At 50.3% G+C, this 25,416-nt stretch overlaps 1 protein-coding gene across 1 annotated transcript in view; it reads right to left on the bottom strand.

Moving 5' to 3' along the window:
* Positions 1-25,416, bottom strand: part of PHF2 (PHD finger protein 2) — a gene marked incomplete at both ends in the record, with an annotated part of 96,516 nt that overhangs the window by 15,085 nt on the left and 56,015 nt on the right. The window contains 6 exons of the mRNA XM_080708668.1: positions 307-413; positions 655-742; positions 2,160-2,322; positions 3,209-3,395; positions 7,084-7,225; positions 10,407-10,567. Coding sequence (XP_080564794.1) covers positions 307-413; positions 655-742; positions 2,160-2,322; positions 3,209-3,395; positions 7,084-7,225; positions 10,407-10,567 — 848 coding nt within the window. The remainder of the gene's footprint in view (positions 1-306; positions 414-654; positions 743-2,159; positions 2,323-3,208; positions 3,396-7,083; positions 7,226-10,406; positions 10,568-25,416) is intronic.

The raw sequence follows: 25,416 nt of genomic DNA, 5'->3' as shown, positions 1-25,416 counted from the left end.
GCCCGCAGCCACTTGCCCAACTGCCAACGGTTCTGCTTGGAACCTGGGCGCCCGCCCTGCAGGAATGCGGCCTCCCGCCATGCCCCGCCCCAGCCGGCCGCCAGGCTCTGTGCAGGCTCTCCCCGCGGTCAGCGCCTGACCCTGCACTGGGGAGGCCTTGTGGCACGGCTGGGAGATGGGCCTGCGGTCCAGCACCCAGGCACCCGCTCATCCATCCCCACCCCAGCTGCCCCGAGGAAGTACAGCCAGGCCACCCGACAGCAGCGGGTCCAGGCCACGGGCTCACCCGACCTGAACGGACCATACCTTTAAACACCTCCAGCAAGTGCTTCCCCATGTACCAGCAGGCAGTTTCAAAGTTGGGAAACTGAGTCAGGCTGCCAAGTTTCAACCTCCTTTCCACCTCGTAAGCCCTGGAAGCCACAGCAAGGGGTCGCTTAGTGCAGGGAGCCACGTGTGGGCCACGTCAGAGGGTGAGCCCACGCCAGACCACTGCTAAGCCCTCCCGCCTTGTGAAGTGATGGAGGCCAGCCTCCCACGACACGGAGGCCCAGAGAGGCTAAGGCGGTGCCCAGAGCGACCCCAGTGGGCCGGCCAGGTGCGGACAGCGTGCCCCTCACACCGGCCGGCAGGAGGCGCGCATGGGCAGCCTACCTCATCTGCATCTCCACACTCAGGCTGTGGAGGAAGTGTCCCGCGAAGGCCAGGCAGTCCACGGGCGTGAGTGTGGCGTAGATCCAGCCTGGGGGACGGACAGCGTGTTGAGGCCCCAGCCTCTCCACTGCCTGGAGCGCCACCCAGCCCTGCTCCCCGGCCCCATGAGGATGGGCACCTGCCCTCGGAAGAGGCGGGGGAGCACGCAGGCCTGTGGCGGCTCCCCGCTTCGATCCAGCTTCACACCGCACAGACGGGCACCGAGGCCCGAGAGCAGAGGCCTGCTCGGCCACCCGGCGACATTCAGACCAGGACAGCGAGGCCAAGTCCCAGACCCCGTGCAGGGCAAGGGAGACCACCAGGCTGCTGCCCGCCCAGGCTGCCATCTGGCCCTGGGGTCTAGAGCGGAGCCACAGCCAGACACCAGAAGTCCACAGCTGCTCCTGCACACACCGTGAGGGTCCTAGAAATCCACAGACCCACGTCAGCTGAAATCTGAGGCCTCACGTGGGTCCTCATTGAAAATGAAAAAATACAAATGTAACGCTTAGGAAAAAATGTATATTGCTTTTCTTTATAGTTAGGATTGAATCCAAGGACATTCTACCTCTGAGCTACACCACTAGCCCTTTTTATTTTTCATTTGGAAAGAGGGTCTCCCTAAGTTGCTGAGGCTGGCCTCCAACCTGCAATACTCCTGTCTCAGCCTCCCAAGCACTAGATTTACAGGTGTGCGCCATGCCCCGCTCCTTAGAGAATCTGGGTACCGACTGCTGTTTCATGATACCATTGGCGTGCTGTCCATCTGCTTTTGAAGACAAGGCACTAGGATTATAATAATACTTTAAAAGGAAGGAGAGCTGGGGGGGGACACTCTTGTCATCCCAGCATTCGGGAGGCTGAGACAGGATCACGGTTTGCAGACAGCCTCAGCTAATTAGCGAGGCCCTTTGCAACTCTGTGGGACCCTGTTTCAAAATAAAGAATAAAAAATAGGGCAGGGGTGTAGCTCGGGGATAGAATGTCACTGAGTTCCATCCCCAGTACCAATAAATAAATAAATAAATAAATAAATAAATAAATAAATAAACGGCTATCTTTCAAAGAGTAGACTACTTATGAGTCAACAATAGGATCTGCAATTGACCCTGCCAGAGGGACATGGGGACATTGGACTGCTCAGGACACGCCTGTCCCTGGCACTGGAACAGACATCCCTTAACAGAGCCAGGGCAGCAGACATCGGCCTCATCCCACAGGCCAGCCTGGCTGCATCGGCCACCCTGGCCTCTTGGCGCCGAGTCTCACGGTTGGGAGCTGGGCCTCAGGGAGCCAGGCCGCAGGCTCTGGGGGGCCAGCCAGCCACACAGCCCAGAGGTGGCTCTGGTGCTGCCAGACAGGGCCAGCGGCAGGGCCTACTGCTAGTCAGTGTCTGCACGGGCAGGCGCCTGGGGCAGGCGGCGAGCAGTGACCACGGCAGGGGCACCCCGGGCCGGCGTGCTCACCTGAGGGAATGAGGAGGGTCTGGCCCTGCTTCACAGTGCACCTGTAGCACTTATCCACCTGGTCGGCAAAGAACATCTCGCTGTGGTTGGAGGCTGACCGCCAGCGCTCGTACAGGGAGATGTTGGCGGAGGCCGGCCTGATGAGATAGAAGATCTTCTCACCCTGCCAAGACAGCCCATTGGCAAAGTTGCAATGCTGGGGACACCGGGGGAGGGGACGGGGGAAGGGCGGGGCCCGTCGTGTCCCAGGGCTCTGCGGGTCCTGGTTGGTGGCTCCTGACGTGGAACTCACCCTGCCAGGCCCACCATCCCTCCCTACCTGCACTGCCACTCTGTGGTTCAGAAGTCTGCATGTCAGGAAGGTTCTAGGTATTCAAGCCTAGCACAGTTGGGACAGCACCCCATAAAGCCAGGCGCCATTATTCTGTGGCACTACAGATGGTGTGTGCACGTGGTGGGTAAATAGAGCTATAGCCTGCAGTCCAGCCGGTCCTCTTCCAAGCTGCTGGGCTCCCAAGTGTGATGAAAGGACCGCCACCCTTCCCCAGGCTGTGTGGACTGTGGCAAGCTACGCAAGGCCTCCCAGAACCAGGACTGGCACCAGCCCAAGTCCCACCGGGCTGGAGGAACCCAGTTTGTGTCTGGCTGAGCCCGAAACTTAGCGTTTTGAGTATTTGCATCTCGATTTCCTCCTAGCTTCCTTCTGTCATCAGTGCTGAGCCCCCTCCTGGCTAGTTCCACAGGAGCCCTGGCCCAGGCTGAGACCTGTGAAGTCTTCCCAATACCCCGCCCTTCCCCAGCACTTGTCACCCAGGGGCCTTACCCAACTGTCCATGAGCCTCCATCCCATTAGAAAAAGGACACACATGCACGTCACTGGTCCCAGATGCACCCACACCCACACCCAGACACACCCCATAGCCTCCTCTCCCAGTGCCTCTCCTAAAGGTTAACTCGGGCCGTAGTTAGGACTTGGAGGAACTGTTGACCCTCTGGCAGCTGGACCCCAGCATGTCAAAGGTGAGGAGTCCCTGAGGGCTGTGGCTTACCTTGAGCACGTGGTACCAGGCGGAGGCACCCCCGGAGTCAATGTGGAAATCGGTGTAGCTGTCCTTCACACAGATCAGACAGTACTTAGTCACTTTGGGCTTGGCCAGCAGGGCATCATCAGGCCAATAGTTCTCTACCCAGGACAGTTTCTTTACAATGTCTGGCGGCTCCACAAAGCTGGACATCCTAGGAGCAGGAGAGGAGGGTGGTCAGCGGCGATGGCCCCAATGCCTCCACGTTTCCTGCCTGGGTGGGCAAGGAGATGTGTGTCTTTTCCTATGCTGCACCTCACTATCAGTGGGCCCCGTGGCACTGATCCTGCTAGGTCGATTCAGAATGCCCAGGTCTCATGGACTGCCATGTTGGAGGTGGGGCGTGGCCGCCCCTGGGGCGTGGCCTTGGGGTCATGTGTGGCGCCTCTTTCCTTTGCTTTCTCTCTGCTCCTTGCACCACGCTCTGAGCTCCTCATGCTTCATCTGCCCTAACATGGACTGAGCTCCTGAAATCTCCAGAACTGTGAGCAGATAAATCCTCCTCGAAGCTGCTGCCATCAGGCTTTCTTGGTCACAGCACTGATGTGCTGACAACACTCCCATTTCACAGATGGGCAAACAGAAGATCCAGGCAGCCATGACTGCTGGTCTCCACAGAGTGGGGAGTAAATGGCCACCCCGGAGAGAGTTCCCTGTCTGGGAGAACTAGAAAGCAGGTCATTCCAGGGCGCCATGCATTTAGGTTGCAATGGCACACAGGACCTTAAAAGCAAATGTTTCTCACACACATGCATTGTGCCACCCGAATAAAAGCTGCTGCCCTCCAGAGCAGATAAGAGGAAGCCCGCGATTCTACCGCATCCAGCCCGTCAAATCCAGCTGGCTTGCATCCAGGGATGTTGGGGAAAGGGGACAGAAACCTTGGCTCAATTAATGCCACAGTCCTAGATAAGGTGCACAGCACAGCATCAAAACTACCAGCCCTAGCCGAGTGTGGTGGCGCACGCTTGTAATCCCAGCATTCGGGAGGCTGATACCTGGAGGATCGCGGTTCATGGACAGCCTCAGCTACTTAGTGAGGCCTTCTGCAACTCAGTGAGACCCGGTTTCAAAATAAAATAAAAAATAGGGCAGGGGGTGTAGCTCGGAGGTCAAACGCCCCTGGGTTCCATCCCCAGACACGCAAAATAAACAAAAAACAAAAAATAAAAAAAAAAACCACCAGGCCTGAGGCTCCAGGCTGCTGACATGGCAGCCGCCGCACTGAACCCATCTCGGAGTTCTTGCTGCCTCTGGCAAACGCAGTCCTCAGGTCTCCGTGGCCCTGAGACTTCTGTGGTGCCCTTCGGAGCTCTGTGTCCTCTTCCACTTGCAGCTGAGTGTGCTCCAATGGGGCTGTCTGCAGCGAGTTCTTAAGATCTGACATTCCATGGCACCAGACTTAAATGCAAGCTTTTCTATACCACGATCAGGTTCAGTCGCCCATGATGCAGTTTCCAGTTACCAGCCTCCTCCACTTCTCAGCGTGGTCAATGCAGTGTCTGACCTGGTCACCAGCTCCCTATGGGGCAGCTGCATACAGCCTGCTTAGCTGGCTAAGACCCCACCCCGTGTGGACCCTGCAGATTGGCCTCCGTGACCACCTCGCAGTCAGTGTGACCTCTTGGAACCAGTGCCTGTCTGCTGAAAGCCTACCGATGAAAATCCCCACAGAAACTCCACTTGACTCATCTCTGGACCCCACAATGGCTCAGGGTCCCTTCCTCTCCACCAGCCTGTGCCTTCTGACTTCCAGGTATACAGCTGCCAGGGATGCCTCTACCCTGGAACTTGTAAGTAGTAAAAGCTTATTTCCCTCTGTGTCTCGTTGGCCTGTGTGTGTGTTGTGGAGTCACCCTGGGGAATGAACCCAGGGGTTCTCTTCCTCTGAGCTACACCCCAGCCCTCTGTATTTTTTATTTTGAAACAGGGTCTTGCTAAATTACCACACACTGGCCTCAAGCCTGCCATCCTCCTGTCTCAGCTCCCAAGTCCTGGGATTGGAGGCATGAGCCATTGTGTCCCCGATTTTCTGTGTCTCTTCTTATCAATAGACCATAGCTCTCTCTCTCAAAGATCCTAAATTAAAACCCTGTCACAGATAGTAACCCTGCCCTGTCCCCCGACTTCAACAGTTGCAGCCACAGACCCTCACCTGGAAATTTCCAGTGTGTTCCAAACTAGTACCTGAGCAAACTTCCGTCCTCTGAGCTGGTCCCTGCCCTGCCTGAAGGAGGTGCCTGCCCTGCAGCGGGTCTTGCTTCAGCAGCCCAGGCCTCGTGCCCAGATCAGCGGCCTTTACACACTGCGCTCAACAGAGTGCCCCTATTTCCCCCTTTTTTATTTGTGAACTGGAGATTTGTGTGTGTGTGTGTGGTACTGAGGGTAGAACCCAGGGGCTTTTCTACCTCCAGGCTACACCCCCAGGCCTGTTTTATACTTTATTTGGAAACAGGGTCTCGCTAAGTTGCTGAGAGCCTCACTAAGTAGCTGAGGCTGGCTTCGAACCTGTGCGATCCTCCTGTCTCAGCCTCCCAAGCGCTGGAATCACAAGCGTGCGCCACCACGCCCGGCTTGTACTGGGATCGAGCCCAGGGGCTTTCTGCCTCTGAGCTATACCCCAGCCCTTTTTATTTTTTATTTTTAAACAGGGTCTATATTGCTAGAGTCTCACAACATTGCTGAGGCTGCCCCTGAAAACCCACAAACCTCCCATCTCAACCTCCCAAGAACTAGGTAACAGGTGCGTGCCGCCACGTTCCTGCACGTGTGTTAGAGCGTGCATTCTGCAGCAGGCAGGATGGAAGTGACGCCAAGCCAAGCTGTTTCTGGCCGCTCTTGCCTGAGGTGCCGGAATGCTCGAGACCTTCCCCAAGGGGCAGGCTGGGGGAGTGGGCATCCGAGCGGGGTGGGCCGGGGGAGGGTGCAGCAGGGGCAGAAGGCACAGCCCTGGAGAGAAGAGGACCCCACAGTGACCAGAGCTGGTGAGAACCTGAATCTGGGTGGGGAGGGGTTGAGATCACAGGCTGCCCGTGTGGAGGCCTCGTCACACAGGACAGCAGTAGAGTGTATGCCTGTGTGAGGGTGTGTGTTGGTAGGTGTGCCAGGAATGCGGTGAGCCTGTGAGTGAGCCAGTGTGCTGACTGTCTCAGTGTCTCAGTGAAACACAGTGTCTCCGTGACTGTGCAGTAGATGCCTGACGTGAGCACATCTGTGGTTGAGAGTGTCTATGGGTTAGAATGGGCACGTCCATGAGTGTGTGTTTGTGAGTGTGTCTATGGGTTAGGATGGGCACGTCCATGAGTGTGTGTTTGTGAGTGTGTCTATGGGTTAGGATGGGCACGTCCACAAGATCACATCTGTGGTTGAGTGTGTTTGTGTGTGAGTTAAGATGAGTGTGTCAGGAGTGTGTCACGTGTGATTCCGGAAGAGCCCACATCACAGCTCACAATGATTCTCCTGGAGCAGACGGGGCCGGCCCAGGGGCTTTGTCTCTCCAGATCCCTATTTTTGTCTGACTTGTTCAAGGTATTCTTTTTTATTTTTTTCCTCTCTCTCTTTGTACTGGAGATTGAACCCAGGGGCATTCTCCTCTGAACTACTTCCCCAGCCTTTTCCATTCATTTATTTGTTTTTTGAAACAGGGTCTCACAAAGCAGCCGAGGCTGGCCTTGAACCTGCGATCCTCCTCAGTCTCCCAAGCATAGGGATCACAAGCCTGTCTAGAGCGTTACTTTCACGCTCTCACACCGGGAGCCAGGTGTCTGCTTCGCACCGTGACACCTGGCCCTGCCTCAGTCTCCAGGCCCGCCCCAGCCCCTCCTGCAGGGCAGCCCCGGCACCTGGTGTCCGAGAACTCCAGGCTGGTGACGTTGAGGACCCGCTTGCGGTTGGTGCTGTAGTAATAGTCCACAAACTCCTTCAGCTTCATCTTGCAGTCCTTCTGCTTGGTGACGTCCGTCACGTCCACGCTCCGCTCCGGCCCTGGGGGCAGCAAGAGGAGGGTATGAGCACACCGCGAGGGGCCCGGCCTCCTGACACCCGCGCATGCTGTGGACACACCTCAGCTGCCCTCCATCCCCTGGATTAGGAGTGCCCGACTCCGCCTTCCCCGACCAGCACAAGGACCTGTGACATCATGAGGTGGCGAGCCCAGGACCTCAGGGGTGCCAGGTAAGCATAGATGCCAGAGCAGCTTGGATTTCAGATTGACAACCATCTCTTCTAGCCACGCGCACTCTGCATGAGGCACGCAGCACACCTCACTTTAAAAGGGAAAAAGTCAAGAACCTTGCATTTCCCGGGCCCTGACCCCGAAGGCTTGGTACCCAGCCCGTGGCGCTATTGGGTGAGGGCGAAACCGGATTTTCTCAGGTCACTGGAGGATGTGCCCTTAAGGGGGGCTCCAGGCCCTTCTTCCTCTGTCCCCTGGCTCGAGGTGAGCGTGCAGCTCCTCTACATCCCACGGCACGCCCCCACCAGAGCCCAGCGCCGTGAACTGGAACCCGAGAGCCAAGAGCCCAACAAACCTTTTCCCTTCATAAGCTAATTACTCAGGCATCTCATTAGAGTGATAATAGAGTGACTGATAAGGCACCAAATCAATATTCTAAAACTGATTAATTGGTAAATAGGGGTAAACATTGACCCTCCCTGCTGGTAGCTGATGAGCAGCTGAGTATCATCAGATAACTTGAGGAGGGAAAGTTCTTTATACAAGACTCATGTCAATAGAGGAAGGAAGCGTGTTATAGTTTGGATATAAAATTTCCCCCAAGAAAGCTCACGCAGTGGCAACGCAATGATGTTCTAAGGTGAAGTCGCCAAATCAGAGTTCCGGTCTCATCAGTGGTGAGTCCACCCAGGGCTGACAGTAATCACCTGAGTGGATCTGCGGGGCGTAGCTTGGGCAGGTGGCCCAGCCTCGGCACTCTGTCTCTCCTGGCCCCCGCCTGGCTCTCTCCTTCCAGCTGCCACGAGACGGGCAGCTTTCCTCTGCACACCACACCACCATGAGGTCTTCCTTGGAGCTGGCCAGCCGGGGGCCACCAGCACAGAGAAACCTTCCTCCTCTGAGTTGTCCCAGACTTGCCCAAATCTGAGCTGGCATCTCAGCAGACTGCTAAGCCCAAGGCTCAAGGAGCACCAGGGAGAGGGGGTGCTAAGCCACAGCAGAAGGACACCAACAACCAAGTACGGATGTGAGACACTGCCAGACCCCACCCCTTTCTCCAGCAAGCTGACAAAACAGAAGGGGTGGGCTGTCAAACAGAAGAGACACTCCAGGGACATAAAAACCAATGCAAAGCCGGGCGTGGTGGCGCACACTTGTAATCCCAGCACTTGGGAGGTTGAGACAGGAGGATCACGCAGGTTTGAAGCCAGCTTCAGCAACTTAGTGAGAAGCTGTTTCCAAATAAAATATTAAAATGGGTCTGGGAGTGTAGCCCGGAGGTAGAAGTCCCCTGGGTTTCATCCCCAGTACTACAAAAAAAAAAAAAAAAAAAAAAAAAAATCAACAGAACTCTTGTTTGAATTCTGATTCAAACAGCCAAATGTAAATACTCATTTTTTAGGAAACTAGGGAGGATTAAGCAAGGCCCTAGTTGCTGCTATCAAGAAAGCATTGTTGAAGCTGCAGAGTGAAACCGTGGAATTGTGACTACACGCTTACAAACTATCCGTCAGGACAGCATGCTGGAGAGTCTGTGTGTGAAAAGATGTCTGTAGAGAGACGTGCTGTAAACACCCCAGGGGTAAAAAAAAGTGGGGTTGTCTTGAGAGGGGGGAAGAGGAAAATCTCTAAAATACACAATGTACTTAAACATATCGAAGTCAACCACTAAGCCGAGCAAGGGAGGGAGGGACGGAGAGGGAATGGGGTGGGAACTGGGTAGGGGTTAAATCAGTGATGTGTGCATGTCTCTACACACACACAAGTTTTTACCCCAATATGATGTATGAATATAATGCACCAATAAAAAATGCAAAAAAAAGTGATGTTGACAGAAAATGAGAGAAAGCTGATAGCTTTTGTGGTGAGAGCCAGGTGTGTGGGGCTCGTTAATCCTTTCTTCATAATAAAAAATTTAAGAAGAAAAGGACATAAAAGCAATGAACATCTCTAAGAACCGTGTTCCCAGCTCTTGCAGAGACCGCGGTGGAGAGGCAGGGCTCTGGCGGGCAGGGAGCCCTGGCCTTGGTGGCTGAGCAGGGTCCCACCTCCTGGAGCCACGCGTGAAGCCGGAGCCTAGGCAGGAAGGGCTCAGGCGCGAGACGGCAGCAGCTCTGGTGGCTGCTTTGGACGGGGCAGGCGGCCGGGCTCGGTGGCCACCTGGGCACACCCGGCCTCACGTGTGCCCGTGAGCAAACGCCCCCAGGGAACAGCCCCAAGGCTGGCTCGCCTGTGTGGAGGAGCAGGCGGGCAAGCGAGTGCATGCCAACCACCAGCCGTCCAGCCAGCTCCACCAAACGCAGCCTGCCCTCTCTCGAGTGTGCCCGCAGCCTCTCCCGCAGCCCCCAGCCCCGCCCCGCCTGGGTGAGGCACCCGGTGGTCACTGGCCCTGCCTGGAGTGTGACTGGCAGCTCCTTAAGTGGTCTTACCTGGCTCCCAGTCCCGGCCTGAGCCGCACAGAGCCAGGACCGCTCCCATCCTGGCTCCTGCCCCTCAGGGCTCCTCCTCCTTCCCCACCGAGACCCCGTGGACGCCCGAGGCCAACCACCAGGAGCCTCAGTGCCAGGCCGCTGCCCCAGGTGTGCCCGGCCCCACACCTGCCTCCACCCACATGCTCCCTGACACAGTGCCAGGGAGCCGCTGCTGCACCGGAGTCCACGAGGGCAGATGCCAATGGAATCAGCAAGGACCAGAGGGAGTCGGGAAGGCGGCCCGTGCAGGCAGGGACAGCGGGGCCCCAGAGGGCGCCAGGGCGGGGAGGGCCAGCCTCTGGGGCTTCCGGCCATGGTAGTGCCATCAGGTCCCTAGGAGAATCGAGGGTCCCCAGCCCAGGGCAACAAGGATGGAAAGGGCCTTCTGGGGCTCCCTGGGGGTCCTGGGTCTGGTGTGGGCGCCCAGGACACAGCCTGGGCTCCTAGCTGCTCGCACCTTAAGACACGGCCAGGTACCAAGCAGGGGGACCGCAGGCCCGAGGCGAGGGGCAGCACTCACCCACGTAGTTCTCGACGTCGCTGACGTAGAAGGTGGGGGCTGGCACGGCCAGGCCCAGCCCATCTTTCTTGGGGACGAGGATGGGCTCGGTGAAGCCGTGCTCCTCCATGTAGCCCAGCGTGAGCTGGCTGCCTGGCACCCGGGATACCACATCTTCCGCGCTGCGGGAGAAGCGTGTGTCAGAGCCGGGCTGCTGCCACGGCCAGGCATCAAACACGGCCTCCAGGCCGCGGAGGAGGGGTTGTGGCACTGCACTGAGGCTGCACCCAGCACCTCCGCCAGGTGCCACCTGCATCACAAACGGAAACACGGAGGCCAGGCATTGGCGACGGGCCTCCAGCACAGCCTGAGACCCGATCGCGGCACAGCCTCAGGGGAAGGCCTCCAGGCCTGGGCTGAGACTCCTCACCAAAAGTCCTGGCTGTTGGCCAGTGCAGCTGTGGCCCCTGAGCCACCCATCTTAAGACTGGCTTCCCCATCTCCCCAGGGCTCCCCAAGCTCCAGCAAGAGCAGAGGCCTCCAGGGTCAGGGCTGACAAGGGCAGGAGTTACAACTGCAGAGACACGCCCACCCCACGGCCTTGAGTCTCCACTGCTGAGTAGGTGTGGGGAGGCAGGGGCAATACCCAGGGCCCCTCCATGTCCCACTGCCTGCCCCCGCCTGGTCCACACTCCTACCCACAAAAGATGCAGGCCCAGGGCCAGGCACCCACCAGGCTGGGCGCTGCCACCCTCCTGAGAGCACCCAGTCCTGGCCTGCCCCCTGCTGGACACTCCTGCCACTGTAGGGCCAGAAGTAGGGGACTCAGGGTCTTGGAATGGGCGCCTCCTGTCCGCTCAGGGCCACGCGTCCATCCCCACCTCCCCCTGTGCTGGGCACTGCTCAGGGATCAGGGCCTGCAGAGAAGCCTGCCTGTGGACACTGCAGACAAGACTTCCTGGGCTGAGCATGGCAGTCAGTGCTGGAGGAGGCTGCGGAGGTCTGGTGGGGCCAAAGAAGAGACAAGACGGTCCTGGGGGCAGGAGGAGGCCCCTGAGGAGGCAGTGCGGCCACACCTGGCCCGAGCCCGTCGAGCTGGCGGCCAGTGCGGCAGCGTGGCCGGCTCTCCCCACTGCTGCATGGATGTGGCTGTGGCTGTGGAAGGCGCCGAGGCAGCAGGGAGCACAGGAGGAAGCCGGCCCTCAGCAGGCCTGGACGGGGAGTGAGTGGGCCGGGGCCTCAGATCAGGACGGCCAGCGCTCACCCACTAGGCGGAGGAAGCAGGGGCCGAGGTGGGTGGCCCAGGCTGGCATGGGACCGGGGAGGGGCAGAGGGCAGGGAGGAGGTCCAGAGCTGAGCTCGGAGCTGTCCAGTCTTCCAGTGGACGTTACCAGCTGGACAGGAGGGTCAAGAACTCAGGTGAGCTGGGAGCTGGAAGCAGGGGTGGTAAAGCCAGAAACAAAGTCCCTGGCAGGCAGCACCTCAGGCCAGGAGTCCCCATGAGAGTGAGCAGGTAGGTAGAAGGAAACCCCAAAAAGACAGGCCGCATACAAGAGGGAGGGCGGCAGTGTCCGGTTTGCCGAGAGGTCAGCGGAGCTAGGCCAGAAGAGCAGCCATGGGTCTGACCACAAGGTGACAGTGCCGAGGACAAAGAGCAGGAGGGCTGGAGGGGAGGAGGAGGACGTGCCCCTGGTCGAGCGCCCGCCATGACAAGGAGCTGCGGCAGTCACCAGACTCTCCCATCCTCAGGGGTCCTTGAGAAACCCAACCCCAAGCCTTCGTCGCGCGGCGAGTTCTGGATGCACACTGAATCCATGGGTTAGGAACCCAGGGGAGGCCTGGCGCAAAGAAATGCACAGGCCACAGCCACGGCACTTAGAGAGCCTGGGCATGGTCGGTATCGTGGGTCAAGACCCCTGAAGAGCTGCACCTCACGGGAAAAGGTGGAGCCAGGAGCCAGCGGACACCAATGGGCACCAAGAGCGGGGTGACGGCCGGCCCAGGAAGGAGCAGCACGGGGCCGCACGCCTGTTGCAGGTCGGAGGCCAGCCTCAGCAACTTAACATAGCCCTTGTCTCAAAATAAAAAAACTAAAAGGGCTGTGGGTGCAACGTAGGAGTAGAGTATCTCTGGGTTCAATCCCCAGTGCCACCCACAAAACCTTTTTCTTTTTTCTTTTTTTTTTGGCGGTACTAGAGATTGAACCAAGGGCATTCTACCTCCAAGCTATACCCCCAGCCCTGATTTTTATTTATTTTTATTTTTTATTTTTTGTGGTACTGGGGATGGAACCCTTCTCTGGGCTATACTCTCAGACTTATTTTATATTTTTATTTGGAAACAGGGTCTCTTAAGCCAGCAAGGCTGGCTTCAAACCTGCGCGATCCTCCTGTCTCTGCCTCCCAAGCGCGGGGATTACAAGCATGCGCCACCACGCCCGGCATGATTTTTATTCTTCATTTTGAAACAGGGTCTCACTGAGTTTCAGAGGGCCTCACTAAGTAGCTGAGGCTGGCTGTGGACCACGATCCTCCTGTCTCAACCTCCCAAATGCTGGGATTACAAGCATGTGCCACCACATCCAGTTCACAAAAACTTTTAAGATGAGTATATCTTAAATATTTTTTTAAAAACCCTGCAGAATGGACAAAAAACAACTAGCAGAACTCCTTCTCTGGGCCTTAGAGATTTGCTGACAGAAGGAAGACCGACATGTAGACATCATGCCAGGAGCTGAGTCCACCAGGAAGAACATTCTGGAACCTAACTATAGCTTCTGACGCTCAGGACACGCCGGAGTGATCAGTTTTTGCCCTGAACGGACACGTGTGGCTTGACAGATCGGCTGTCACCAGTCGTGGCCATTTCCACCTGCTGGGCTTGTTTCAAGCTGCCCCCTCCCCGGGAACACTAGCTTCAGCACCCAGTTCTCTCTGTTGCCAAAGTCAGCCAGCTTTCCCTCAGCAGAATGGCGACTGTGTCTTCCAACTGGCAAATCTATTCTGCACCTGAACAAAAACGCTTTGGCTTTTTTGTGTGTGTGATGATTTCTTGGTTGACACATGGTGACAGCGGCTGCTCCTCTGGGGACAGTCTTTGGTAAAGCTGCCTCCCCGTCCTTTGCTGGGCATTCCTAAAGAAGAACCGGTGCCTATGTAGTTGAGATTTTAACTGCTGAGTAGCCATACTTTAGTTTTACAGAACCCAGGACATCCAGTGACCTTCAGACAGCATCAGATGGTAACATGCCCCTCCTTTAATTCTTTAACTCTGTGCATCAACTAACATAGTAAACAGACATGATGTTTTACTTGCAGAAAGGTAATATGTTAGTGGTTGGGAAGATGGCGACCGAGTAAAGCGGCTTCTACCAACACTGCTGACACTTGATCTCCATAGTGGCAAAAATAACGCCCTACAGAGTCAGAAACTACTATCAATAGAGAAATAAAAGCTATAAATACAAGAGACAGAAAAAAGGAAGACTAGAATAATCTGAGAAGCAGGAAAAAAAAGCGGCCCGCCGCAACGGGGGCTGCCCTGCCAAGGCCACCGTGACTCCCAGAATCAGACTATAGGGAGGATGAGGAGCTGAAGTTACCAGAAGCAGTCCAGGTGGATGTAATTCAGCAGTTCTTTCAGCGCGAAGACAAGCTAAAATTTTCAGATGAGCCCATCAACGTTTCAAGGGATTCAGAGCAGAGCTCAAACCAGAAGGGAGATATGCCAGCCTTACTGACGAGGGCGTGGCAGAGATGCCATATTGCCAGCAAGCCGGTGAGTTAAACATGCCCATGAAGGCTCCAGCGAAAGCGCCAGTGGAGCGCCAACACAATCATAAGTGAAATGGCGGCCCCTACAGGAGAAATCCCAGCATTGCAGCTTTGATAAACTCTGGGTCTGAGTTCTTGTGATTCAAGGCAATGCAGGAATAGGGGTGGCATAAATTGCTACACCCTAACCGCAGTTCCCTGAAGGAAAGCCCCAGCCCAGCGACCTCAGAGTCTAGTGCAGCTGCGACAAACTCCCTTGGTCTGAGACCTTGCGATACAACTCAGGGAAGGAGCAGTGGCAGCAGAGATAACCAATCCCCCCAGAGATCTGGAGCACAATAAGTGAAGTCCTGGTAAACTGGAGAAGAACTCAGAGAAGGTGGGAGTGGGATCTGCTGTTGATCATATCAGAAGCCCAGAATGACTCAGGCTCAGACCAGTGGAAAGTGTAGGGAGAATCTTACGCTTAGCTCTAAACCCAATGAGCAGGATTGCCAGGAACACCACAGACATCCCAATTGTGGGGAACAGGGAGAGGTCAGAATAGCCCAGCCCGAGCTGTGTAGAACTGAGACCTACATTGAATTTGGTTTCAGAGGCACACGCTGCCAACAGAGGCAGGGAGAGACCTAGGCTTCAAGTCTGTGGAAAGTGTGGAGGGTGACCTCCACTCAATATTCATTCCACCCCCATTGAAATCATCCATCTGCATAGACTGAAAAGACTCAGAGGACCAGACTCCCAGAGGGAAAGGTCACCACAGCAATCGGTACCTACATAGAGAGAGACTGCTGGATTTGTTTGTAGTGTGGCATCAATTCATTGGTGGGATTGTTTGAGGTTTTTCATTCTTTTTTTGTGTGTGCGTGTATACCTGATTGGTTTTTGTTTTTTGTTTTGTTGTTTTGGAAGGGGTTTGTGGGCCTTTTGTTTTGTTTTTATAACTTTTGTTTTGCTGTATTTGTTTTTGTTGTTTTTTAATCCTCATACCAAATCCTCTCCCAAGCTTCTTTCTTTGTACAAACCTACTCTCTCCTCTCTCTCATCTATCTTTTTTCTTCTTTTTATCGCTCCCTAGTCCTGTATTGAATCCAATTTGTATCACAATACCAGAAACTATACATTGATTACTAGAATTCTACTACATTGGTACTATCTCTAATCTCTAGTATATACTACTTTGACAAACTCATACACTCATACTATTGGACCCTCTCTGACCTCACCCTATTCTTCCATTTACTCCCTTTCTTCCCTCCTTACTCAACCTTCACTGTTGATCACAACTTGCCTTTGAATATACCAGCTGCCACCTAGAGACTGAAAGAAATCTACCAAAAGCAACAGGTACAAACTTCTGAAATCATGGGAAAGAGGAACAACAGAGCAATGAGCTCCCACAACCTCACAATAACAGCACCCGATAACACAGAAATGCAGAGATTTCCAGAAGACCAAATCAGGAATATAATTGTAGACATAATTCAGGATTTTAGAAAAGAATTTAAAGAGAGTCTGAAAGAAATAAAGGATGCAATCATTGAAGTAAAGGCATCAATTCAAACTATAAACAATCGATTAGACCACATGGAGAATAGAATCTCACTCCTGGAAGATGATCACTCCAAAAATGAATGCATAGTTCATAACATAGAAAAAACAATTCATCAACAGAAATTGGACATTGAAGAGATATGGGCCTATCTTAAGAGAGCTAACCTCAGAATTATCGGCATAGAGGAGGGAAAAGAAGGTGAAATCAAAGGGATCAACAATCTCTTCAAAGAAATAATAGCAGAAAAATTTCCAAGCATAGAGTACAAGGTAGATACACAGGTTCAGGACACGTATAGAACTCCCTTTAGACAAGATCCAAGAAAAGGTTCCCTATGCCACATAATAATCAAAATGACCAATGTAGAAGCCAAAGAGAAAATCTTAAAGGCAACAAAAATAAAAGGCCAAGTGACATTGAGAGGCAAACGAATTAGAATCACTCCAGACTTCCCAAACCAAGTCATGAGAGCCAGAAGGGTCTGGAGTAACACGTCCCAAACTTTGAAAGAAAACAACTTCCAGCCAAAAATTTCCTACCCAGCAAAACTACCCTTCAAATTAGATGGGGAAATAAGCAGCTTCCATGACAAACAGAAGCTGAAGGAATATATGTCTTCAAAACCAGCACTAGAGAAAATACTCAAAGAGATTAACTCCAAAGAAGAAATAAATAATATATGCCAGAACAGAGAAACAAGAACTTTCATCCAGCAGACAACTAAGCAAAAAAGAACAGTCTTTCAAACAGAAATAAAATCTTAACATGTTAGGAATTAAAAATCATCTCTCGAGCCGGGCGTGGTGGCGCACGCTTGTAATCCCCGCACTTGGGAGGTGGAGACAGGAGGATCGCCCAGGTTCGAAGCCAGCCCCACTCCTTTAAAAGACCCTGTTTCAAAAATATAAAATAGGTCTGGGAGTGTAGCCCAGAGGTAGAAGGGCTTCCTGGAACCCCAGTACCACCAAAAAAAAAAAAAAATCATCTCTCAATAATCACACTGAATGTAAATGGCCTCAATTCCCCAATAAAAAGACATAAAGTGGCAATATGGATTAAAAAACAGAAGCCATCCATCTGCTGCTGCTTGCAAGAAACACACCTTACAAGTAAAGATAGAAACAAACTGAAGGTAAAGGGCTGGAGCAAGGTCATCCATGCCAACAGAACTCGAAGGCAAGCAGGAGTGGCAACTATGGTATCAGACAACTTAGACTTCAAGCCCAAGCTAATTAGAAGAGACAAGAAGGTCATTTTTTACTGGTAAAAGGAACAATCCAACAAGAGGAAATAACAATAATCAACATAGGTGCAGCTACTTTCATAAAACAAACACTCTGTGACATTAAACTACACATAAATCCCAATACAATAATACTGGGAGACTTCAACACCCCTATCACACCATTAGACAGATCATCTAGACAAAAGGTCAGTAAAGATGCCTCACAACTAAAGAACACCTCACAACTAAAGAACATCAAATGGACCTGGTGGACACATATAGAATATTTCACCAAACTACAGCGGAGTACACATTTTTCTCAGCTGCTCATGGAAGCTTCTCCAAAATCGATCACATCCTGGGACACAAATGAGCACTAGCAAATTCAAAAAATGTAATATACTTCACTGTGTCTTTTCAGACCATAATGCAATGAAGTTAGAAATCAACTATAAAAAGACCCAAAGAAACCACATGAACATGTGGAGGCTGAACACACTTCTGAATGAAGAATGGATCATAGAAGATGTAAGAGGTAAAATCAAGAAATTTCTAGAAACAAACAAAATTAAAGATACAGCATATCAAAACCTCTGGGACACTTTGAAGGCAGTATGAAGAGGAAAATTTATAGCACTGAGTGCTCACATAAGAAAAACAGAAAATCATCAAATAAATAACCTAATGACATACCTCAAAGCCCTTAAAAAACAGGAGCAATCTAATCCCCAAACCAGTATAAGACAGGAAATTATTAAAACAGAACAGAAATTAATGAGGTAGAGAATAAAAAAAAAAACCACAAAAAATCAACAAAACCAAAAGCTGGTTTCTCGAAAAAATTAACAAGAGCGACAAATCACTAGCCAACCTAACTAAAGAAAAGAGAGAATCAACCCAAATTATGAAGATAAGAGATAAAAAAGGAGACATTACTACTGACAGTGTGGAGATCCAGAGGACTATCAGAAACTACTTTAAAAAACTATACTCCAACAAAATGGAAAATCTGGAGGAAACTGACAACTTTCTAGATAAATACAACCTTCCTAAACTGAGCCAAGAAGATATGGAACACTTAAACCAACCAATAGCAATCAAAGAGATTGAAACAGCAATCAAGAGCCTACCATCAAAGAAAAGCCCAGGACCAGATGGTTTCCCAAGTGAATTCTATAAAACTTTTATAGAAAAGCTAATACCAATACTCCTCATTCTATTTCATGAAATACAAAAAAAAAGGAAACTCCCAAATACAGTCTATGAAGCCAACATCACATTAATACCAAAACCAAACAAAGACAGTTCAAGAAAAGATAACTACAGGCCTGTATCTTTGATGAATTTGGATGCAAAACTGCTAAATAAAATACTAGCAACACGCATTCAAAAGCACATAAAAAAAATCATACATCACGACCAGGTAGGGTTCATCCCAGGGATGCAAGGCTGGTTCAACATACGAAAATCAATCCATGTAATTCATCATATAAACAGAACCAAAGACAAGAATCACATGATCATTTCAATAGATGCTGAAAAAGCATTTGATAAAATCCAACATCCATTTATAATAAAAACATTGCAGAGAATCGGAATAGAGGGAACATATCTCAACATCATAAAGGCAATCTACAATAAGCCCACCACCAACATCATATTAAATGGGGAAAAATTTCAAGAATTCCCCCTAAAAACAGGAACAAGACAAGGATGTCCATTATCACCACTTCTCTTCAATATAGTACTTGAGACTCTAGCCAGAGCAATAAGGCAAGAGAAGGAAATCAAAGGAGTACAAATAGGCAAAGAAGAACTCAAACTTTCACTATTTGCAGATGACATGATACTATATTTAGAAAACCCAATAAACTCAACCAAAAGGCTTATAGAACTGATCAACAATTCAGCAAAGTGTCTGGATACAAAATCAATCTTAAAAAATCAGAAGCTTTTCTGTACATCAACCATAAACCCAATGAAAAAGAAATTCAGAAAACACTTCCATTCAAGATCACCCACAAAAAAATAAAATACTTAGGAATAAACTGAACCAAGGAGGTAAAAGATCTCTACAAAGAAAATTATAAAACATTGAAAAAATAAATCGAAGAAGATCTTAGAAGATGGAAAGATCTTCCATGCTCATGGATAGGCAGAATAAATATTATCAAAATGGCCATACTTCCAAAAGTGATCCACAGATTCAACGCAATGCCCATTAAACTTCCAAGATCATTCCTTACAAACATAAAAAAAAAATCAGTCCTTAAATCTATTTGGAATAATAAAAGGCCCAGAATAGACAAAGTAGTTCTCAGCAACAAAAACCATGCAGGAGGAATCACAATACCTGACTTTAAACTATACTACAAAGCCGTTGTAATAAAAACAGCATGGTACTGGCACAAAAACAGATGCATAGACCAATGGAGCAGAATAGAAGACCCAGAAACAAGTCCACATGCTTTCAGCCAATTGATTTTTGACAAAGGGGCCAAAAACATACACTGGAAAAAAGACAGCCTGTTCAACAAATGGTGTTGGCAAAACTGGTTAACCATATGCAGAAAATTGGAAATTAATCCCACTTTTTCACCCTGCACAAGAGTCAATTCAAGATGGATCAAAGACTTGGAAATTAGACCAGAGACCTTGAAGCTCCTTGAAGAGGGCATAGATCTAACACTGTAACACATAGGCACAGATAAACACTTTCTCAACAAGACCGCAAAGGCACAACAAACCAAAAGGCGAATCAACATGTGGGATTGCATGAAACTGAAGAGCTTCTGTTCAGCAAAGGAAACTGTCAAGAACCTCAATCGAGAACCAACAGAATGGGAGAAGATTTTTGCCACCTACACCTCCAATAGAGGACTAATATATAGAATATACAGAGAACTCAAGAAATTCAACACTAAGAAAACAAAGCATCCAATAACAAAATGGGCAAGAGAACCAAACAGACACTTCATGAAAGAAGAAATTCAAATGACCAATAAGTGCATGAAAAAATGCTCAACATCACTGGCAATCAGAGAGATGCAAATCAAAACTGCCCTGAGATTTCACCTAACTCCAACTAGAATGGCCATCATTCAAAACACAAACAACAACAGATGCTGGCAAGGATGTGGAAAAGTGGGAACTCTAAGACATTGTTGGTGGGATTGCAAATTAGTGCAACCACTTTGGAAAACAGTATGGAGGATCCTCAGAAGAATGGGAACAAATCTACCATTTGATCCAGCAATACCACTTCTGGGTATCTACCCAAAAGAAAAGAAATCAAACTACCAAACTAATGAATGTGTATCTATGTTCATAGCTGCACAATTCACCATAGCCAAACTGTGGAACCAGCCAAGATGTCCATCAACAGATGAATGGATTACAAAACTGTGGGATATGTACACAATGGAATTTTACTCAGCCATAAAAAATAATACAACTGCGGTATTTTCAGGAAAATGGATGGATCTTGAGGACATTATGCTAAGTGATATTAGTCAGTCACAAAAAGTAAGGAATCGGATGCTTTCCCTAATATGTGAAAGCTAGAGTGAAAGGGGTCATAGGAGGAACTCCAGGTGAAAAAGGAGATCCTATAGAGGAGGAGATAAGACAACCTAACTGTGGGGATGGGAGGGGGGAGAGGGAAACGCTTTAAAGTGCACGATGTACTTATTCATATGGAAGTCAACCACTAAACCAAGCATGGGGGGGAGGAGTGGGGAGGGAGTGAGGTGGGGACTGGGTGGGGGCTGGCTGGGTGATGTGTGCATTTATGCCTACACAAGTTTCTTTTTACCACATTATGATGTATAAATACAATGCACCATTAAAAAAAATTAAATAAAAAATAAAAGGTAATATGTTAGTAACCAGTCCTGGGAAGTCAAGGCCAATTGTGAATTTCTGGCCAGAGGGAAAATGGAGACATAAGGCCTGAAAGGCAGACAAAGGTCCTGTTGCCATGTGCCCTCTGCCCCCATCTGCGGCCCCTGCTCTCGTCCATCCACAGGAGCCCTTCTGCATACCTGAGCTCCCCAAGATGAATCCTTAAGACAGCAGCCCCTCTTACCTTCTCAGGGATGGCCCTTGGAAAAGCCAATTTCCTCTCTACCAACCATCATCTCCTGAGCGCTGGCTCTTGAGTGGAGACCTAGCTGACCTGGGTCCAGTAAATACATCAGACATTAGTATAAAACTATGACCAAGAGGGCTGCAAGACACAGACTCTACTCAATAAGGAAATCTTAGGGGAACAAAGCACAGCAGAGAGGCTAGCGCAGGTTCAAGGCCAGCCTCGGCAACTCACTGCGACCCTGTTTCAAAATAAAAAGTACAGTGGGCCTGTTTTTGGGCAGCACATAGAGCTGGAGGCCCAAGAGCGGCCCCCGCCACCAACAAGGAGACTTTGTACTGAATCCCATTCTCGGTTCTCCAAGGGCCCCACCTGATGCCGAAGAAGCCACGGGGGGGGGGGGGGGGCAGGCCGATGGCTGGGCGGTGTGCACCCTGGTGGCGACGTCCGACTTCCTTGTCACCACAGGAATAATTAATGATGTTACTGTGTACCCTCCAAGAGCTGGCTCAGTGTGAGCGTGGGCATCAGAGGGCAGCGGCTTTCTTGGCCCACAGAGTAAATGGACGCTGCTCCAGAAGGACTAGCATCCAGCTTCCCGTTTAGAGTGGGAGGTCTAGGGTTTACCCCTGAACCAACCCAATGCCTCAAATATTCCGAACCTCAGGAAGTTTCTTCTTCTATTCATTGATTTTATCTGTGTCTGAGCTAGTTTTTTCTGGGCTAGAATATTCATGGGAATGGAGCTCTGGGGTATCTGACGGGTTAGAGTGCCCTTTGAGAAGAAATCCACGGGCACTGGATTTGCTCTGTTGGTGAAGTTTCCGAGGCTGCCCATCGTCTCCTGTGAGCTGTGAGAAAGAGCAGAGACGCAGTAAAAGAAGCACCAGGGACCATGGGAAGCCCCTCAGAGCTCAGCCCAGAGCTTCCGGTGTCAAAGGCAGCTGAATCACAGTATGTTTTCCTGCCAACTTATTTTGAGGCACCAGTGATGTGAAGTGGTGTCTCTTCTTAGTTTTTCATTTCTTAAACACACCACACTTTATAAAACTATCATGTTCCCAGGGTGGTGGTGGTGCATGCCTATAATCCCGGTACTTGGGAGGCTGAGATAGGAGGATTGCAGGTTCAAGGACAGCCTCAGCAATGTAGTGAGACTCTCATCAACCTAGCGAGACCCTGTTTCAAAACACAAAAAATAAAAAGGGCTGGGGTGTAGCTCAGGGTAGAATGTCCCTCGGTTCAGTATTACAAAAACTATCATGTTGAACAAAGTGATTATCTTTTATAGCCCCTTAACATTTTTTAATGCTATCTCAGAAATGAGTGTCAAATCAGGAAGGGGTATCCCATGAGCTGCGACCTCAGCAGCACTGGCCGGCCTCAAGCACGGGTGTGCAGGACGCTGCCTCCGTGTGTGCCGGGCCGCTCCCCTAAACAACTGGATGAAGAGGAGCACTAGCAAATGATTTCTCTGATGGAAATGTAAAGGGCGGGGGCGCAGCTCAGCAGCGGAATGTCCCCAGGTTCAATTCCGCTGTGAAGAAAGAGAGGAAGCAGAAAAATAAGGAAGAAAAACAAGTAAACGAACAATGAGCCTAGAAGAGTTGGAGTCCCTGGAATCTAGAGCTACTGCAGAAAAACGCAGCCCACGCCCAGCCAGACCTGGTGCGAGGCCTCCCAGCCAAGGCCTAACCGCCCCGCCCGCCAGTCTCTGTTCACCAGACACTGGAGGTTCTAAACCAGAGCAATCGGCCGGGCATGGTGGCGCATGCTTATAATCCCAGCGCTTAGGAGGCTGAGACAGGAGGATCACACAGGTTGGAAGCCAGCCTCAGCTACTGAGTGAGGCCCTCAGCAACTTACTGAGACCCTGTTTCCAAATAAAGTATATTTAAAAAAAAAAAAAGGTCTGGAAGTATAGCCCCGAGGTAGAAAGCCCCTGGGTACCCCCAGTACCACAAAGATAGATAGATAGATAGATAGATAGATAGATAGATAGATAGATGATAAATAGATAGAGAGACAGACAGACAAACAGAGCAATCGGAAAAAAATAAACGCCAATCACTCCAGGGGGAAAGGAAGAAGTAAAAGTATCTCTGTTTACAAATTGCAGGATCTTTCATAGAGAACACCCTAAGAACTTCACTAAAAATATAATTAAAAAACAATTTGAACTTACAAATTAGTCTGCAAGGTTGCTGGATACAAGATAAATATACCAAAAAAAATCAAATCTATTTCTATATACCAGCAATGAGCAATCTGAAAATAAAATAAAGAAAATAATTCCATTTATAAGAGCACCAAAAAGAATATAAAACACAAGTAAAATGAACTAAAGAACCACAAAACATATGAAGAAAAGGGAAAACACCCCATGTTATGGGGCAGAAGACTCGACACTGTCAAGGTGGGAAAGCCCCCAACACGATGTACAAATTGAAGGGACCCTTTCAGAGCCCTCCTGGCTCCTCTGTGGAGACCGGATCTTAACATTCACAAGGACATGCAAGGGGCTTGGAACACCCAAATACTCTAGAAAAAGAAAACGTGCAGGAGTCACACTTTTTCAAAATTTAGTATAAGTTCAGTAATCACGAGTATGGGACAAAGGGAGGAGGAAAAGGTGGGGATTATTTTGAGGCAAAATTGATCAAATTGTATCTTTATGTATGTAAAGATATGCCACAATGAAAGCCAGCATCCTAGGTGAGATACACCAATAAGAATAATCCTCAGAAAGAAGAGAAAGAGACCGTGCCACCACTGCCAGGACAGACACCAGCTGGTGGAACCACGTTAAGGATCCAGTAACAAACATCGCCATCCACAGCCAACCGGTCTTGACAAGGGTGCGAAGAATATTTAATAGCCAAAGAAGAGCCTTTCCACAAACTGTACTGAGATAAATGCACGGCCACACCAAACAGGCAGGAGTCAGGGCTTCACCTCACACTGCATGCAAAGCTCAAGTGTATCGAGGAGCAGACCGCAGATGCTGCAACTGCAGAACTCAGAAGAAAACACAGGGCGAATGCAATGGCCTGGGGTCTGGAAAGGGGCCTCTAGACAGGACGCCAGACACCAAAGCACAAGTCACAGAACATGGGTAAGTTTAACCGCGTCGAAAAGACGCTTCTGCCTCAAAGGACAACTCAAGGGAAAAAGAACCCGCAGAAGGAAGGACACGCACGGATCTTTAAGTGATCCGGGATCTGCATGTAGACTATATAAAAGGACTTTACAACTCAGAAAGATGCCCCCCAATTAAAAACAGGTACAGAATCTCATGGGATGTTTCTCCAAAGAGGACATACAAGGGCCCATAAGCACATGAAAAGCCGCTCAACGTCTTCTATTGTAAGAGAAATAAAATGCGATGCCATATCACATCCATTAGGATGGCCAGATCAAAGCGCTAGATAAGGGCGGGCATGGCGCCGAATGCCTGTAATTTAGTACATGAGAGGCTGAGAAAGGAGGATCATAGGTTTGAATTCAGCCTCAGCAACTTAGGCCCTCAGCAACTTAGCAAGACCTTGTTTCCAAATTAAAAATTAAAAATAAGCCGGGCGTGAGACCGGAGGATCGCGGTTCGCAGACAGTCTCAGCTGCCTAGTGAGGCCCTCTGCAACTCAATGAGACCTGGTTTCAAAATAAAAAAAAAAAAAGAATAAAAAATAGGGCAGGGGGTATAGCTCGGAGGCCAAATGCCCCTGGGTTCCATTCCCAGACTCACAAAAAAAAAAAAAAAAAAAAGAAGAAGCCGGGTGTGGTGGCGCACGCTTGTAGTACCCGCACTTGGGAGGCAGAGACAGGAGGATCGCGCAGGTTCGAAGCCAGCCACGCTGGCTTAAGAGACCCTGTTTCCAAATAAAAAAATATAAAAAATAGGTCTGGGAGTGTAGCCCAAAGGTAGAAGGGCTTCCAGGAACCCCAGTACCACACACACACACACACACACACACACACACACACACATACACACACAAATTAAAGATAGAGCTGAGGGTGTATCTCAGAGGTAGAATGCCCCTGGGTTCAATCCCCAGCAACACACACACACACACACACACACACACACACACACACACACACCAGATAAACCAGGCAAGGTGGTGCATGCTTAGAGGGGATGGAACATAGGGCGGCTGATAAAGATCGGTGGGTTTTTTAGGGGGTGATAAAAATATTCTAAAATTGATTGGTAAACATATCTGTGAAGATATGAAAACCACTGCACTCATGTGAATTACATGTCAGTAAACATAGGACAGAAAAAGAAAGGGAGGGACAGACGAAGGGAGGGAGGTTCACTCTTCACCCACAGAAGAACAAGGATAAAAGTCATGCTGGGTTTCTCATCAGAAATCACCCAAGTG

Source organism: Muscardinus avellanarius (genome assembly GCF_963383645.1).
Source record: "Muscardinus avellanarius genome assembly, chromosome: 13".
Taxonomy (NCBI): domain Eukaryota; kingdom Metazoa; phylum Chordata; class Mammalia; order Rodentia; family Gliridae; genus Muscardinus; species Muscardinus avellanarius.
Note: the sequence above shows the minus strand (reverse complement) of the source record. Positions and strands in the feature narration are given on the sequence as shown.